The sequence below is a fragment of the Condylura cristata genome, unplaced genomic scaffold, assembly GCF_000260355.1.
Source record: "Condylura cristata isolate star-nosed mole 26May11 unplaced genomic scaffold, ConCri1.0 scaffold00009, whole genome shotgun sequence".
In the NCBI taxonomy this organism is placed as follows: domain Eukaryota; kingdom Metazoa; phylum Chordata; class Mammalia; order Eulipotyphla; family Talpidae; genus Condylura; species Condylura cristata.
In genome coordinates, this window is record NW_004567110.1 from 46,492,945 (window position 1) to 46,510,480 (window position 17,536).

At 38.5% G+C, this 17,536-nt stretch overlaps 1 protein-coding gene across 1 annotated transcript in view; it reads right to left on the reverse strand.

Annotated features, from left to right (window-relative positions):
• LOC101630127 (extracellular sulfatase Sulf-1) overlaps window positions 1-17,536 on the reverse strand; it is a 130,606-nt gene that overhangs the window by 38,074 nt on the left and 74,996 nt on the right. Inside the window, exons 5-7 of the mRNA XM_012723093.1 lie at window positions 13,696-13,847; window positions 11,254-11,423; window positions 604-754 (exon numbers count right to left, since the gene is read on the reverse strand). Coding sequence (XP_012578547.1) covers window positions 604-754; window positions 11,254-11,423; window positions 13,696-13,847 — 473 coding nt within the window. The remainder of the gene's footprint in view (window positions 1-603; window positions 755-11,253; window positions 11,424-13,695; window positions 13,848-17,536) is intronic.

Genomic DNA, 17,536 nt, shown 5'->3' on the forward strand with positions numbered 1-17,536 from the left:
GTAAAAATAAACTATTATATATTTTTTAAAAAGAATATTTTGAGTAAACACACACACATATACACACAAACCAAAAAAAAAAAAAAAACAGGCTGCCTCTGAACCTGGTCCAGGTAGAGCCAACATTTAGACAGGTCTCTTTTTGGCTTATATTTTAAAATTCAGGAAATATCAAATAAAATGTTTGTATTTCTAGTTTCATTTAAAAAGTGAGAAGATTGGACCATGTTTCCATGTGGCAAATATTAGCTGTGACTGAGTAGTTGATACTTGCTTTATCTATGTTACTTAATTTCAACTTCACTCTGGTTCTCACCATTCCTTATTGCTTTATCCTGGACCTGTTTTAGTTATTTCATTATTTCTTTAATCCCTGAAAGTGCAGTCTTTGACTTATAATGCTTGATTTTTTTAATCTTCTCTTTGTCACAGAATCCATAAGAACCAAGCTCGGAGAGGTAGAGAAAAGGGATGACAGGATGAAAGAGTCAATGAACTCTTACTTTCAAAATAAACAACAAACAAACACGAGACTGGCAGGAATAAGCCTACACAAGGAAAGATGCAGCAAAACCTATCAATGAGGCAAATTCATGTCCTTACCCTTTCCACAGAATCATCCACTGACATCAAAGTCTGAAGCCTTTTGCGGTGTAGAACATTTGTAAATTCCATATGAATGGGCAACATGGGGCCAGTATACTGCATAATCCAGTGTTTATCCATATTTGGTGCATAGTTATAACTGGGAGTTCTGAAAATATCCAAAGAGGTATGTTTATTATACAGTTTCACTTAGTCATTTAGAGAAATAGCTCAAGTTAAAGGCTGTGAAATGATCATTTAGAAAAGATTATTTAGACAGTGCTAACAGATCTCTCTCCTAGGATTTTTTCCTTGTGCTAATAAGACTTGAAGTTTTTATCATCCCAACAGCACACATCTCTGAAGGTGTATGGATCCAAATTTATAAAACCAGGACTTGTATTTAAAATTGTAATTCATGCAAGCTCATTTTGGTTCATTAAGTAAAATGTGCAAAAACATAACAAGGTAACCATGGTTATGGTATAAATTTACAGATTAAACTCGGTAATGTATATGGGAATATATTCATCATTGTGTTAAACTCAATAAAATGTTATTGCTAATTAAGCTATTAAGTATAGTCACAAATGTGCTATGAGGAATGATACTTTCATGGGGTATGGTCACACCTCCAACATATGTTTTTTGAATTTATTAGAGCATTTTATTGACTACTATGTTTTTATGAGTTTGTCTCATTCCTAACCTTTTGTTTTGGACATCAGAAATTTAATTAGATTTGCTAGAATTATAACTAAGTCTACTTTTTGCAATATCCATGTTCACCAATAAACCTCATTTTATAGACAAATCAATGTAAGTGCAGGGCATAATTTTTGTTAATCACAAGGAAGTGGGTCCTTTGTTTAGGAACAGATCAATTCCAAAGCCTATGTTAATCTATTGCAGAGATCCCAGTGGCTCATTAGACCCCATAAAATATGTCTCTTTCTCTTTGAAGTCTTACCTAACTCCCTCCACCATCAGATGCCACCATCTCAGGCTAGCACAATTCTCTTGTTTATATTTTACCTCCCCAATAGACTATATGAACTTGAACCTTCCCTTGGACATAAGTTATTAAGCAAACAGAAATTGCTTAATATTTTTTAAAAAATACTATTGACCATCTGTCAGGTCTTATGATAGTTGTTTTTCTATGCATTAATTCAGCTCATTATCTTGGCTATTCTAGGAAATTTATCATTCCCATTTTACAACTGAAAAGAATGAAACTTTGTTAAGTTAAATAACTTCCTCAGATTAACAAAACTAGCCAAAGTCCATCTGCGTTAATAAAATAGAAGCAATGTAAAATGAGGAATGCTTTTTATATCTTACATTGCTTCCAATATGAAGCACAACTTTATAGCAAGTCTCAACCATCGATGTTGGTTGAGAAATCTGATAACCAGTCGTTGTTTTGGAGAGGATCCCATCAGTGAAATATTGTGGATAATGATGGATGAAGGTCATCATTTATACCAGAAAACTAGACAAATAGTCACTAGGAGCCCAGTGACTTCAGAAGACTTAACTGTGTCCACTGGTTTCCGGGGCCTACTTCCCATGGGATGAACTCCAAGTTCCTGCGACACAAATTTGAACACAGGGATTTCTGTGCACATGTTGCTTGTTATAATAAATTCTTTTCTGCCAGTGGATTTTTCAGGCTTCTCTTTTGATAATTGAAAGTGATATTTGGTAGAGAAAGGCAGCCTGATGACCACGGTGATTAATTGGAAGTGTAATAGCACCAAGGCTGATATAACAGAAGACACTGTTTATAAGTTTGTACAAGTTGTGATCAGAAGCACAAGTGAACTTTTTTTAAAAGACAGATCCATAGAATAGAAAAAGCAGGTACAGCTCAATTTGTTCCTCTATAAATCCACTTTTCTAAAAAGTTGTTCTGAGGAACAAATTGATGTATCTATGTATCCAACTAATCTGTCTCTCTCTACCTACTTTTCCCTTTCTCTTTCTACTTATCACTTAAAAATGCTTAGAACTGAGCAGTTTCCTACAGGGGTCAATAGGTAAGCATGTTTGATATAAGCGTCTGGACTGGAAAATATATTGTAGCATTAAAAAACAAGTTCTTCAGGTAGCTCTGAGATTCTTTCTAAGAATGAACTTTTAATATGCATTTTCCTCTTCTTATCAAATAACTGACTTATGAACTAAATGTTCTTGTTTTGGATTGAAGGGTTCTTTGTCTCTAAAAGGGAAGACATGCAGATTCAGTCTCATGTAGCTCAGGAGCTGAGAAAAAGCTTAAGCTCATGTTTTTTATTCTTCATGCAGCATATCTTGTTACAAACAGGATTAGATAAAGAGGCTGAGGAGAAGGAAAGAGGGCCTTCCAAATCTCACTGAAAAGGGATTTTCACCCATGGGGGTAGTTTAAGGTCAGAGAAATGTAGCAGTTGGTCATAAAAGGTCCCCTAACCACTTATTGATACGTGCCCTGATAAAGAATATGGCTAGAAAAGATGATGCAGCATTTCTTTGTAATACCTAAGCATCTTCTTCTGACTGCCTTTGATGTTGGTTCACCTTAATTTTAAAATAAATGTAGTTGACTTTGTAAAACCACAAAACCTCAACACAAATAAAAATTACAATAGGGAACCCAAAGGCAGACTTACAGTGGGCAAATTATATCTTCCACCGGTTACCTTGATGTGCTTGGCAAAGCTCCACTTCACATTGAGGAACAGGGAAGGTTGCTGCAAATTACAAGCCTCCAATTGGACCCTCAGATTTACAGAATGACATATGTTAAATCTGGCTTATATTAAAAGGGAGAGTTAGGTCTGTTGTCAAAACTGTCCTCCCCCACTATTTTCTCCCCTTAATTTCTCCATGTGGGAGATGACCCCCTGCTCTGGGGATGAACTCCCAGGTGGGATCTCAGCAGGGGTAGAAGGTATGCAGTTGCCTTTTGAAGGAAGACAGACTGCCCCACCCCCTGCTTCCCACAGAAGTGCAGCTGTTGAGGGACCTGCAGGTGGAAGGTCAGGGGTCTCCGAAATTGACGATGTTGTTGAAAAGTGATCTTTTGCCAAAGATCTGTGGTTGCCTCCTGCTGGGGTCTGCCAGATTCCTGGAAGATCCAGACTTCTGTCCCCCAGTGATAATTAAGGCTTGCTTCCTAACTAAGAATTGACGTCTAATTATTCAAACAGGGCCTGGAGTTGCCAGCTGGAACACAAGCTACTGAAAGGAGCAGGTAACTCTTTTAGGGAAATTGAAAAAGCACATATCTAATTGTTCTGGAATGTTTTTGAATCAGATCTGAATTTTCATCCCAGCTCTGTTGGTTAGTAGTGTGTGATCTGGGGCATCTGTCTTCTCTAAGCCTCTGTTTCCTCATCTATACAATGGAAATAGTAACTGTAAAGAGTTGCAAGGGTTCAAAGAGATTTCAGGAACTCCAGAGAACAAATACTAGGGTCATATCATACTCACACTCCCAAGAAGCTAGGAATGGTCATTGTTAATAGCTCGTTTGATTGTGTGGCAACCCTAAGAATGGGCAGGGCCTCTTGTAAATAAAGTGTACACAGGTAGCTCAGAACACAAGCGCCACGGACTGTTTCTATGGCATCACACTGAACCAGGATCCCAAGCCTCAGTCCCCAGGAAGCCACTTATAATCATAGTCATGACCCAGCTTCTGCGAAAAGTGAAGTTCTAAACTCTGTTTTTGATGTGACTAAAAATATCAGCCACTTCTGCTTCCCAATCACCTGCCTCCGCCAGATAAGAGTCCACTTCTTTTGTAATTACAGGGTAAAGTCTGAATCACCAGGCACTCTGGATGAGTCAGTAAAAAGGTGGATAACGCTGACTATTTGCTTTAAAATTGAGAGGGCAAAGGATCAATAGTCATTTTTGAGTTTCTGTTGCTTTATTAAAAAGAAATTCGGTATCATAATTACATTCTCAGTGTCTGGTCTGGTAAGACACTCTGTTGCCTGTTCAGATAAAGGTTTTATCTACAAGTATGCACACTTCAGGAAATATACAATTTACCCTCTATAGACTCTCCCTATATTGTGATATATATATACTCCTGTATTCATTGCAGCTCAATTTTCAATAACCAAGTCACGGAAACAATTTAAGTGTTCAAGGGCAGAAGAGTAGATAAGAAAAATATGGTTTATATGCACGATGGAATACTACTCAGCTATGAAAAAGATGAACCTTTGACATTTGCCACAGCATGGAGGAACGGGACAGCATTATGCTAAGGGAAATAAGTTTGAAGGGGAAACACAAATTCTGGATGGTGTCCTTTACATGTGGAATATAGAGAAACAAAGCAAAGGGTGTGACAAACCAAACCCATTACAAATCCTTGACATCTGACTGCAAAACTGAGGTAATCAGAAAAGGAGGGTGGCAGGCTGGGATGCAGGGGAGAAAGTGTACGCGCTGGAGCTATCGTGGGTGCTGTTGGGGATAGGGTGTTGGGCATGGTGTGAAAATATTCATTTACAAAGGTTTGAACCTACAATCTCTAAAACAAATAAAACAATGTAAACTAACATTACTAAAATAAATTATTCTCAATTTAAAAAAATATTAACTTTTACTAAAGCTTCCGTGTGTATGACTTTTCCTAGTCATTGTTCACTTGGATTTATTGGTTAGCACAGATCTTTCAAACCACTACATTAGTAAATTAAAACTTCACTATCATTGCCAAATCTTTTTTGAGCTTTGATTTTCTTTCCAGTATTGCTTATTGATGTAATATCACCTTTCTTTCTGATGGAAGGGTATTTGGGAAGAATAATTCCTATTAGCAAAGAAATTTTTTCAAGAGATGCATGTGTTTTACATTAAATCTATACTTGGGGAATTGCAAAGAACTTAGCAGTTCATTTCTACCACTGATGGCCTTTGTGTCACCCGAGTGAAAATATATTTCTAGTATATTATATTTTTAACATGTGTTTTTTTCATTTGTTATTTAGCCTCAGACAACAACACAAACGCTAGTGATCTAACTTAAAGGGTATTGGTAGCAAGACCATGATTCTTTGAGAAATGAAATAGGTCTCAATTCCCCGAATAAAGCCAGTTACACAGATTTAAGACACACTCACAGCATTAAATTGGAAATTCTATACTTAATCTCTCAAGCCATACCATCTCAGCTTTCACTAAAATTGAACTTACTTTGCAGAGCTATTGCCCACCTGAGTTTGAGAGTCTTTAGATAACATTGGAACATATGCAAATAATAACAAAATGATCTTGATTATAGGTGTATCATAAAAGCAATTTAAAGAGTTTCCTATGGTTGCTGCAAATTCCAATTAGATTCATGCCAATACATATATAGGGCTACCTTTTATTATTAATTGTGACTGTGATAAGTGGCAAACAAGCCTGGTGTCAAAAATAATCTGGGCCCAAGAGATTCGGGTTTTGGATCTATATATATTCCTATCTACTTATGTGATCTGGGCAAAGTCGTTCGGGCCTTTAAAAAATAAAAAAAAAAAATTGGGGACCTTTATTTTTTAATCTGGTAATCTGTGGAATTAGATTATATAAAAATATATCTTAAATCCATGAAGCCTATTTAATTATTTTTAGACAATTTAGAAATAGCTTCATGTTAGCAGTTGGTGGGGTTAACGTTTCTTTACTTTCTAAACAAACACATCTCATGCAGCTATTACAAAGGGAGCCACGCTCACGGGCCATGGAAAGACAGAAGAAACACTGTTCTGCTTTCAGGAAAAAGCTCCCTTCACAACTCCAGGGCACCACGCATACGGTATTTGGTGTGAGTACAGTCCTCCTGAGTTGTGCATCTGAGTTGTACATTTAACTTCAGGGATCTGTGTGAATGGCCAGTGCAATGGAATGAGCAGTAAAGAGAGAAAGACAAAATAGAAACACAGAGAGGGAGCCCTCAGTTCTACTCAAGTCAGACATTTTTATGGAGAATTTAAAATTATCTCATCTTCAAAATTATTCCCGTTTATATATTTGCTAAGTCAGGAATGAAATAAGAACATGCATATTCTTTTTAAGATGCTTTTTTCCAACTTTAGACAACAAAGGTGTTTTAAAAATTTTGCTCTGAAGCTTACACTGATGGAGTTTTTCTTTTAACACATTATGTTCATTCAAAACTACACTTTCAGAATGATTCTTGCAAGTTAGTAGACATGGATTATTCTACTAATATTTTAGCTTTCACTTGAGCCTCTGTGTGTATGTGCTCACACAGAAAATATTGAAAACTGGAACTAAAAAAAATTTGAAGTTGATTGGAAGCATAGTTGGTAGGTAAGTGATAAGGAAGTCTCTAGTGTCCCATTAAGTTACTGGGTTACAAACAGAATCTCTTTGGTTCACAGGTGCATAGACCATCATGTCACTGAGGCCAGGAGAGAGAAGTTCTATCAAAGTGAGAATAAGGTCATAGTATCACTATGAGGAGACTGTGGAGATAATTTGCTGTAGTGAAAGGCATTATGATGAGGATGATTATGACAGAGGCCTCCTCATCTGTCTGGGAGGTTATGAGTGGCTGAGCAATATACTGTCTGCTGAAACAGTATGTCCTGTCATGAATGTGTGGTAATCTGCTCTCATTCTTCTTCAGTAGGCATAACCTCTAGCCTCAGTTTGTAAAGCAACAAGCCAACATTGGTCTTGCTTCCTTCTTTTGTTCGGAACAGCAAACACTGTGGAAACACGATACATTCACTCCAGGCTGGGAAGGTCAGAGAGCTATAACCCCAGACTAGATGAAAGGCATCTGGATAATGCTTGACCACCAAGGAAGGAAGCCTAAAGGAAAGCGTTCACATTACGTCCCCCTACCAGCCAAGAGTCGGTGGCATCTAGCTCTGTTTTCATAGGGCCTGCCAAATATTTCTGCAAAGTAGTTAACTTCTTCCATCCCTTTGCTTGAATGTGCTGCTAATGTTTTGGCTAAGGAAATTAGCCTCTCAGTAGCTCCCTGCACTACAATTGGTAGCTTGTCTTCAATTTGTCTCACTTCTTTTGTCTGTAGACTGAACTGTGAACCTGTGCAGTCAGTCACACTGGCTCTCCACAGTCCCTTACTCCAGCAGCAGCTGGGGAGCCGTTTACAACAAAGATGCCAAGAATTCAAGGCTAAGTTCTTTGGGGAAACATAGTGGATCTTCACATTCTAGGTGCGCCCAAGCCGAGGCTTAGCAACAAATAGATGTTGAATCCCTCGAACAACTACATGAATTTTTATTTTCTATAGTGAAGATTGTTTTCCAAACTGGCACTTGCCTGTTTCCCACAGGCACCTGGAAAAGCTAACACAGCCCAGATTGATACTTATCCTGTCTGTGTTTTTAGAATGACCAGGTGTGAGAGGCTCATCACAATGTGGGTCTTAGCTTGTCAAGAGATTTGTCATGTCACAATAGGCAAGCATCAACTTGTCCTTGCTCTTGCTGCTTCCCTTAAACATTAAGTTGAGCTAAATGAAATTGTACTTTTTATAAGTCAAGAAAGACCAAATATTGCAGTTTTATGATTCCTTTCAATAGAATTATAAAAAGAAATAGCACCTACAAATTGGCTTCTACGTTCTAGACCTTTTATGAAGACTTTAACTCTATTGCCTTCATGATATTGTGTTAAGGTGCCAGTATTATCCCCATTTTACAGGTGAGACAATGGATTTTTCAAGAGGTTAACTAACCCGCAGGCTTAGTTAAAGGAAATTGGGGTAGACTCTGAGGTGTGAACTGTTCACTCTGACATGTGCAGGTATACTCTGCTTTATACAGTCACTAGTAAAGCATAGGTGGTTCATCTGAACTAATAAGAAATAATGGAACCTACCTGCATGTGAAATGACTGAGTCACACATTATATCACCTCAAGACTGAATGATCTCCAGGGACTCTCTGCTTATGGTTATGAATAAATTCACCCAATCCTCAATATTTGGAAGGTTTCTCTTAATCCAATCTCTGTGAAGCCCACTTTGAATGGTCCATGAAATTTTCCTAGTGCCCTAAAAATTTGAAAGCTTCTTCCCCTTTCCCTTTGAATGCTTGCTCTAGAATTTACCAATTCTGATTCTACTGGTGATGTGGCCATCATATATATATATATATATATATTCATTTTACCATCATTCATTTTATGATTTCACCGTGAAATTCCCACCACCAATTCACCTGGGCACCATCACCATAGTCCCTTGTGCTCTTCTCACCCCAGTCCAGATCCTTCTCCCTCTCCCTCCCCTACAGAATATCTTGGATCTATAGTTGCCTGATGCTTTTGATTTTTACTTATGATAGTTACTCCACCCCCCACCCCGGTTCCATATTTGGTTCTGCTACATTCCTCCTATATTTTCCTTTTCATTTCTCGCTTATTTCTCTGAGCATAATCCCTTCCAGCTCCATCCATGTTGCTGCAAAAGGCATGAGTTTATCTTTTTGATTGCTGAGTAATAATCCATTGTGTAAATAAGATGTGGCTATTTGGAACCTACCCATTCACTCCTCAATTGAGGTTCAGGACAAACTTATTCTATAGATAATCATCACAGTAAATATTTTAGGAGTGGCAGGTCATTCAGAATCTAACAAATGTCTCAACAATGCTGTTAAAGTTGAAGGTAGTCCTAGGTAAGACCTCAGTGAAGTAGGATAGCTGTGTTTCAATAAAGCTTTATTAATAAAACCAGTGGGCAAGCTGGATTTGGCCCCGTGTGCTCAACCTTGTACTAGTTTATTTGTTCTCAGATGTTAGTAACTGTCTTCCCTAAGTCAACATCCCCGCTGCCCTGACATCATAGACAGTGTTCCAATACATGGGAACTAATTAGAATTTTTAACTGCTGAAATCACAGATTTAAAATTTTTTTGTTGTTGTTATTTTTGAGGCCTTGGGGTGTCTTTAGGTCCCTTTCCTCATAGACTATTGTCTGTGCTTGCCACTAAGCTGTCAGAACCTTGTGACCCACAGCTGCTTTTCCAGTAGGCTCAGGACCTTGCCTTAAAGTCTCAGTGGCAGCTGACTTCTAAGGGGTAAAACAACACCACATTTCATCAACTGCACCTCCTCAAATTTGTGAAAATGCCAACAAGGTTTACAGTGGTAGAAAGTCACATTTGGCTGGAGTGTTGCTAATGTCACAAAGGCAGCTACACAAAATGGTTTCTGATTCAAAAGTAAAGATGCATCACCAGGTGTGGCAGAAGCACACAAAGACCCTTTTCTTTTCCTGAATTAGCAGGTTAATACACTTGTAAGTGACCAGTAATGCAAACTACTCATTACTCATGGGCTTCATTCATGGGTTCAGGTGCATGGTTCTCTGAAGGGCAGGCTTCAGAGGCTGGGATACCTGTCCACAGGGTTGATTCCCAAAGTCACCAGCTTATGTGACTACCTTCCCCAGTGCTGGGAATGACATTTTATGCATTAACACACTTTCACCCCCCATGATCAGTAGGTTATCCACACTAGTTTCATATTTACTGCTAGTTCTGTCTTCAGTCAGCTCTGAACTTCTACCTCTTTCTATATCACTTGCTATGATAGAGATGATCTAAATACCACTGACCAGGAGCCATCAGACTATTAGTTATGACATGATGCAAAATGAAAATGTAAAGAAAGAATTCCCTAGGGATATGTAATGACTGGCTATTAGAATGTCTTCAGTAATTACTTTCCTATTTTCATAAAGAATACATTTAATCTATGTCCTTTCTGTCTGGAATCATGACTAGAAAACTGGTGTAGATGAAAATGGAGTTATTCAAGCTCATAAAGATTAAAAAGCAATTTTGGAGGTTTGGTGATGAAGGAAACAGATATCAATTCCCTCCTTCCTACTTCTCTGACCACCGAATTTACAGCAGACACAGAACCAATTGCTTTGTGTGGAAGATTGCATATTATTGTAATGGATGGGAAGAAAGTGTGTTGACAGTAGAAAAAAGAAGAAAAAACTGAAATCATATTCTTCGCTGCCAAAGTATCCAGACTTTTTCCACCCTCCCTCGCTAGTGAGAATTGTGAGGCATGATATAGCTTTCTATCTCATCTCCTCTCCCTGTGTCTCTTCACCCTTTCCCTCATCAAGGCTCCTGACTCGAACAGAAACATGAGGTTATTTAAAGCCATGACCTGAGAAGGCCTTTTGGATAAGCACACTCAAGTCACTTTCTGTAGCAGTACTAATTACGCATCTGCAGTGAAGCCCCTGGTGTATATTCACCTGGAAAATAGACCAAAGTCTCCGTAACCAGAGTAGGGATCGGGCTTCATTTGCTAGGAAAGTCATATCATTTGATCACCATCATCATTAGATCACACTCATAAATATTATTTAGGATGACTGAAGGAAACACTCAGGAAATATTGTCCCCATTCACCACGTGTGCTTCTTTTCCTTTTCATGCAGCTACTTACAATTTTTAGAAATGTGATTTCGTATTCAAGATCTAGATAAGCCCCTTTATGTAGGTCCCATCGCCTCCTGTGCTGTGGTCTCACAGTGGACGCCCTTGTTCTGCCTTGTGGATGTGCCTCGCAACAAGCGAGATGGAGGAACAGAGCAGGGAGCAAAAGAAAGGCCAGTGTCAAGCAGGTCCCAGAGCTGCTGTGGCTACTCACATGTGTTGGGAAGCATTGGGATACAGTTTGGAAAACTGTGGGGCAGAGTCTTCGGGGCCGTGGGGCGCAGCGTGGCTGATCACCATCATAATGGGCCTATGGGGATACATTCTCTTAGACATTTTGAAGTAATTAATGCTCTCGTTAGTGATTAAGTCTGTGAAGTAGTCCTGAAACATATATTTGACACAAAACAAAAATTACAAAAGGTGACATTCATCAGATCACATTTGAATACTGCTATCCTCAGAAGCAACTCACCAAGTCAAGCACTACAGTCTAAAACACAAAGGAAAAATGTACTTCCCAAGACAGCAAAATATCTTCCATAACAGGGAAAAAAAAAAAAAGAAAGAAAACCAGTTGCCAGTTACTTTCTAGGGTTGCTAGCTTGGTAACATGCAAAAAAAAATTAATTTAAGTTATGCACAACTTAGCAATTAGGAAAGAAAAAAAGTCAAGCCCTGTTTGCTCAAGATAATGATCAGATCTGGCAATCTATGAAACACCGGATACATATTTCACTCTCAGGTTTCGTTGATGTAATTCGTTGACAAAAATTTTAATTACTTCAAGGGCAGGAAACACCCACACCCACGACACATTCACAGTTGTAGAACACACACACACACAAAATGCATAAACAAAAGTTTTTTCTTTAAATTGAAAATTCACCTTTCAGATTTATAAAATAATCACTAATCAAAGCTCTGGCCAAAATCTGGGTGCAGAGGGAAACTTGCAACATTTTTATCAATTAATTTACTTGAATTGCTAAATATGGGGAGCAGTTGATTTCCTAAAAATTATACTCTGTTAATTGCACAACTAAAATGATACAGCTGTTGGGATCAGAGCCCGACTTGTTAACCAACAATCTGAGGGGATACAAGACTATAGGAATGAAAAGGAAAGAAATGATGAAAACTTAAATTAAACCACCTGCTCCTCTTAGTGTTTATCATTGGCCTGCAACTCCAGGATAAACTTTATTCTGAAAGTGCCCTGACTGTGTTCGCAATGTCAGAGGCGTCCAGGCATGACTAATCACATATAGATTCAAGGACCTGAACAGCTGTAAAAGCAACGCCAAAGGGATAAAATCTGTGTCACATGTCATTGTTAGGACAAGAACACAGGCTATCACCTTCTTCCATGGGAGTGTCTGTTTCATTCCTTTTCTCACTAAAAAAAGATATATACTCTTTTCGGACACAGTTGTCTTTGACACTTAATCAGCTGTGATAATGTGCAAGTTACGCTGATTTAGTCTTTGGAGGGAACCTTGATTACTTTGCTCTCTTTAGGACAACAGGGAAAGAAAGGTTAATAGCTTGAACAAGAAGCATGAAAAGCATCCCCACAGATAAAAAATGATAGCAGCGACAATTAGTGCACTTTGTGGGAAGTTGCTCAGCTCCGTCTCCAAGGTCTCAACTTTGATGAGTCTGGAAACTGATTAGCAATGTTTGTGAATATATTTTCATTCACTTTTTTCTGAAGGCTACAAAAGGGTGAACCTTATTACTCCTTTTCCACCAACCCCCATCCTCAAATCAGGTCAGGCACAAAGGCAGCAATGTGTTAAGACTGAACCAACTTCCTTCTTTCTGACATCTACTAATGGCTTGTTTTAGTGAGCTATTGTATGCAGAGCAAATTTTCAGCTTCTTTTAGATATATGAAAAAGAGAAGAGGATGTTAAGAAGGGAATAGGACATGTTAGGCCAATGTTCACACTAAATTCAAAGATATTTTTCCCCATTCATGCTGATAGTCTGAAAATTGTTTTAAAGTTGGCAATCATAAAACGTTTTGGAAATAAATCTCAGGTTCATTTGTTAGAGCACCATGGGGCATATTAATTTCAGTTTCCATGAAATTATTTTGGAAATATTGGGATCAACAGCCTTAGAAGCTTTTGTGGGCTCTACCTGCCATGGGGAAATGTCCTTGTCACCTAAGTGAGCTTGGCCAGAAAGAAGTGAAGGCAAGGAATGTGGTTTACCAATCTTTGATCATTGCATGCTTCTGCTCTTATTCTTAAATTTAATCTGAAGCCAAAGACAGAATACACCTTCAACCCAGTGAAGAGCCAAATGGAGCAAGATGAACATATGATTATGTGAACAAGTCTCTAGCTTTGGGGCGAGGACCAAACAGCGTCACAAAACAAGAGTGGAGGCACCTATGATGATCTTGATGATGCTTTCATCAAGGGCTGATTGCTTCTCATTCCAGTAAGGGGGGAAAATCACTCTATCACATCAATGTTCCTTGAGAATCTTTCTTGCCTGGAGCTTAAAATTATCTTAAAATTTTTCCTTTTAACATTGTTAGAACCTAGAAAGCCAATCTTGTGAATAGGTTAACTCACTGAAAAAGACTTTTTCCCATTATGCACAAGTAAATTGATGCAGTGTAAAAGTGCCTGAAAATTACCTTTGCATAATCAAATCCATGCTTTTCTTTGATGCCATTGCGACAAACAGTGTAATTATAGAAACGAGAATTCTTGATTAATCCAAGCCATTCTCGCCACCCAGGAGGGATGTAGCTGCCATTATATTCATTGAGGTATTTTCCAAAAAAGGCTGCAATGGGAAAAAAGGGCATATTTTTTCACATGAAATGATTAATCATAAATAAATCCATTAGCATAAAATTGTCAGTTGCAAAAGACAGTAGAACAAAAGTTAACCAAGGTAAGAGTAGATGCTGAAATAATGTTAGTGTGGTAACAAACTTTGACAAAGTGACACACACACATTCTTCTTTCCAAATAAAAGTAGAATCCAACTACATGGACTTGGGTTCAATAAAATCACCATAATGATGATGGTATCCGGGTACATCTGTTTCTTGTAATTCTACTGGGGCAAAGGTAGAATGAACCCTTTGGTTAAACAGATGTGGGAAGTAGAAAAGATACCAATGTGAGGGTTGAAATGCTACCAAAGAGCAAATATTGGAGAACTACAGACTCAGACTTTGTGCTAAAATAAGATTTACTATTTGAGAGTGCATATTATAAAAAATACTACTGAAAAAACTTGTCTTTTTTTTTTTGGCATAGCCAGAGAGAACAAATTTTCTGTCAAAAAACTCCATTTTTATGAGATGTGATTAGGTTTTACTTATTAGTAATTTTTTAGGTATCTGTGTTTTTTGTTATTGGTGTTTATATTATGTGTGTATATTTTATTAATGTGTGTGCCTAATTATTGGCCATAAAAATCCTGACAACATAGAGTTATTACACAGATGACTAATTCTAATATAGTTATAGTACAATACACTATAGGCAACATGAAGCCTCCATGACTCATTGTCCTGGCCACTGGAAGGACTTCATATATTTGGCTGTCATGTCTCACCCTAGAAGGGTCACTTCAGAAAGGCTTACTGATCCTTTTGTAGAAAAAGACTGAATTTGTTCCTGTGCCAAAGGTGACCATAGGAGCTGGAAAAAGAGAGTGAGGCAGGATGGGCTTTTAGGAATCAAGTGGGTTAGATTAAAACTCATGTATAAAAGACTAGAATATTTTATTTTATGTAAATATGTAAGGGTGGTGCATGTATTTGAGTTTGCATCTACCTGTAGATACATTGTATATGCATCAAAGTTTTAATCTTTCTGATACTTATTTTCCTGATTTTTTTTTTTTTCTAAGCTGTGATCCTTCTTTTTAGGGAAAGACCCTGTCCTCTGGCTAGGCAGATATTTTCCATGTCAAAATCACTTCCTTACTTCATTAAACAGGTGTTAGAGTTGCCTGTACTTACATACATCAAGAAAGGTAGTTCTTTGATGGAACTAATTGGCATGTTGAAATCTGATCCTAAAATTAAGGTACTTTTTAACATTGCTCTTGAAGCACACATTTCTGAATCTTAAACTCTTAATTGTATATTATTTCTGTGTCTTTATACAATAGCAAATTTGATTGCTTTCATCTCTGATATATAGCTACCTATAGAAAATCTTCACCTGAAAGTTTTTTTGTTGTTGATCTTTAATATAACCATCCAAAATTAAAGTTTTTTTTCCTTTCCAAATTTATTTCTCTCAGATAACCTGTCATTCTCTGAGTGTCACAACTGCCCTGTGGTTGACTATGATGGCAACTCCCAGCTTTCCCTTTCCCGAGCAGTCACCTCAGCCACCGAAGGTTCTGCCTGGGTCCTATATCATTTTCTGGCCAGGCCTCTGTCTGTGACGACTTGACACCCCTCACGCAGGCTCAGTTTCCTGACTGAATTCCTGACCAGCTGCCAGGGTCTTTCTACTCTCACCATCACCTCACTGAAATCCAGGCCTGGTTATATCACCCTCTTCTCTCAAACTCTGGGTGAACCCTCCTTACCTGTAGAATCAAATTTAATTGCCATTCAAGGCAAAATCTGGGTCTGGAAAATTTTTTCTCTTTCCAACTCCATCTCACACCTCTTTGCTAAATGCCCACCTCTGCAGCTGAGTTTCCTCTCTTTGCTTTGGTTCCCACCTCTTCCCTCTCGCTTGTGCTATTCTCTGAATTTCCTGCTCTATGTTTCAAGGTCAAAGCCATTTCATTCCCAGTCTTGGCCCCAAAACCACGGTGCTTTATTTCCTTGGCAACTCTTTTCCTTGTGGAGTTATCCACCGTATTCTTGTCCCTTCCACTGTAGGCTTTTTGAGAGCAGCACTGTCTTTGCCCCATCTCTGCAAACACACCATCCTTGCACACGGTACAGAGGATCCATGACTTTTGTTTCTTGAGCTGGTGTTCATGGGCTCCCATGTCCAGGGCCTCTAATGATTTTGACTTGTTAAATTTTGTGTTTTCACTAGCATTATGATTTTTAAAGTGGGCTGGCCTAATATTTTCATAGACTAAAGCTTCAGAATTGCTGAAGTTCATCTCTCTTATTGGGTTTATTTTCTTCCAAGAGTTGACTCAAATCTGAGAAGCATGTCAGTGTTTGTTTGCTTGTCAAATGAAAATGTTTCGATGTTGAATCTGTGAATCAATCAAGCGGTCAATTGCCAAAGGCTCACAGTTTGAGGATCCTGCCAGAGAGACGGGTGTGGGACATGGTGTCAGAAGGGCTCACGTTAGCTATGACTCAGGACTCCCCCCTGAACTGACTACATGCAGCAGGAATTCTCCTAATGAGGGGTTCTTGTCTTCAGGGACTAACCACCTTTCACATAGAACCACAAGATGATTTTTTCTTTCTGCAAAACACAGTGTGACGTGTAGTCACAGGCAGCAGACCAGGGCTTGATGACTGACTTCAGAAGGGGCCGTTTCCAGGAACCTACCACTTAATAACTTGGACAGCGCTTTCCTCTGACCTGCTTCTCATCCCCAGGGCTCTATTCCACTTTCCTCTCCTTTCTTTTCTAAAGCAAAAGACCATAGTGATTTGGAATATAAACTTTGGGGGCTAAAGTTTTGGGGCCTGTCTGCACAGGTTCAAGTTCTGATAGCTATTTACTAGCTGTCTGTCCACAGACAAGTTACTATATTTCTTTATACCTCCAATTGCTCTTCTGTAAACCCATGAAGATGATATTGGTATTGATAATGATAACCGTGGTAGGATTGTTGTGAGGATAAAATAAACTGATACACACGCAAAGTGCTTTAAATAATAATTAGCACATAACAAGGACTTAGTAAGAGCTGCTACTGACCATCTTTATCATCACAATATCAATGCCATGTTCTCATTTTTAATAATTTATCATTCTGCGGTGCCAGGGATTCTTGTTCCAGCATTCTGCACTTGTGCATATGAAACAAGTCTTGAGGGGCCTCCCGGGTGGCCTAGGGATTAAGTTTCATCCGGGACCAGGGAGCTGACCCACATTTGGAGCAGACCTCTCGTCTCACTTGTTGCTCCCCTCAGCAGTGTATTTTGTTGATCTACCTGTTCTGCTCCCCACTCTGTCTCTGGTGAATCCTCTCACCTCCCACACCCCTGGCCTGCACCCCAGCTCTTCTGCACAAAAATAAGTAAAATGTTAAAAAAGAAAACAGGTCTGGAAAAGTTACATAACTTTTTTCTCCAACTTGATTTTGTGGCAATAAATTCTCTCCGTTTGGCTTACAGTATCCTGATTAGCTCTGAATATTTTCCTGCCCCTTTTAGTTTTATTTTTTTTTATTTTTTCTGTTCAGGTCAGCCATGCCAAGTTGTCCCTGCCCTTCCCTCATTGTTTTACTAGATAGGTTATTCTGCACTGTTTTCTACCCATTGTAATGGCGATAGCCCTTTCTGCAAATTCTCCGCTTAT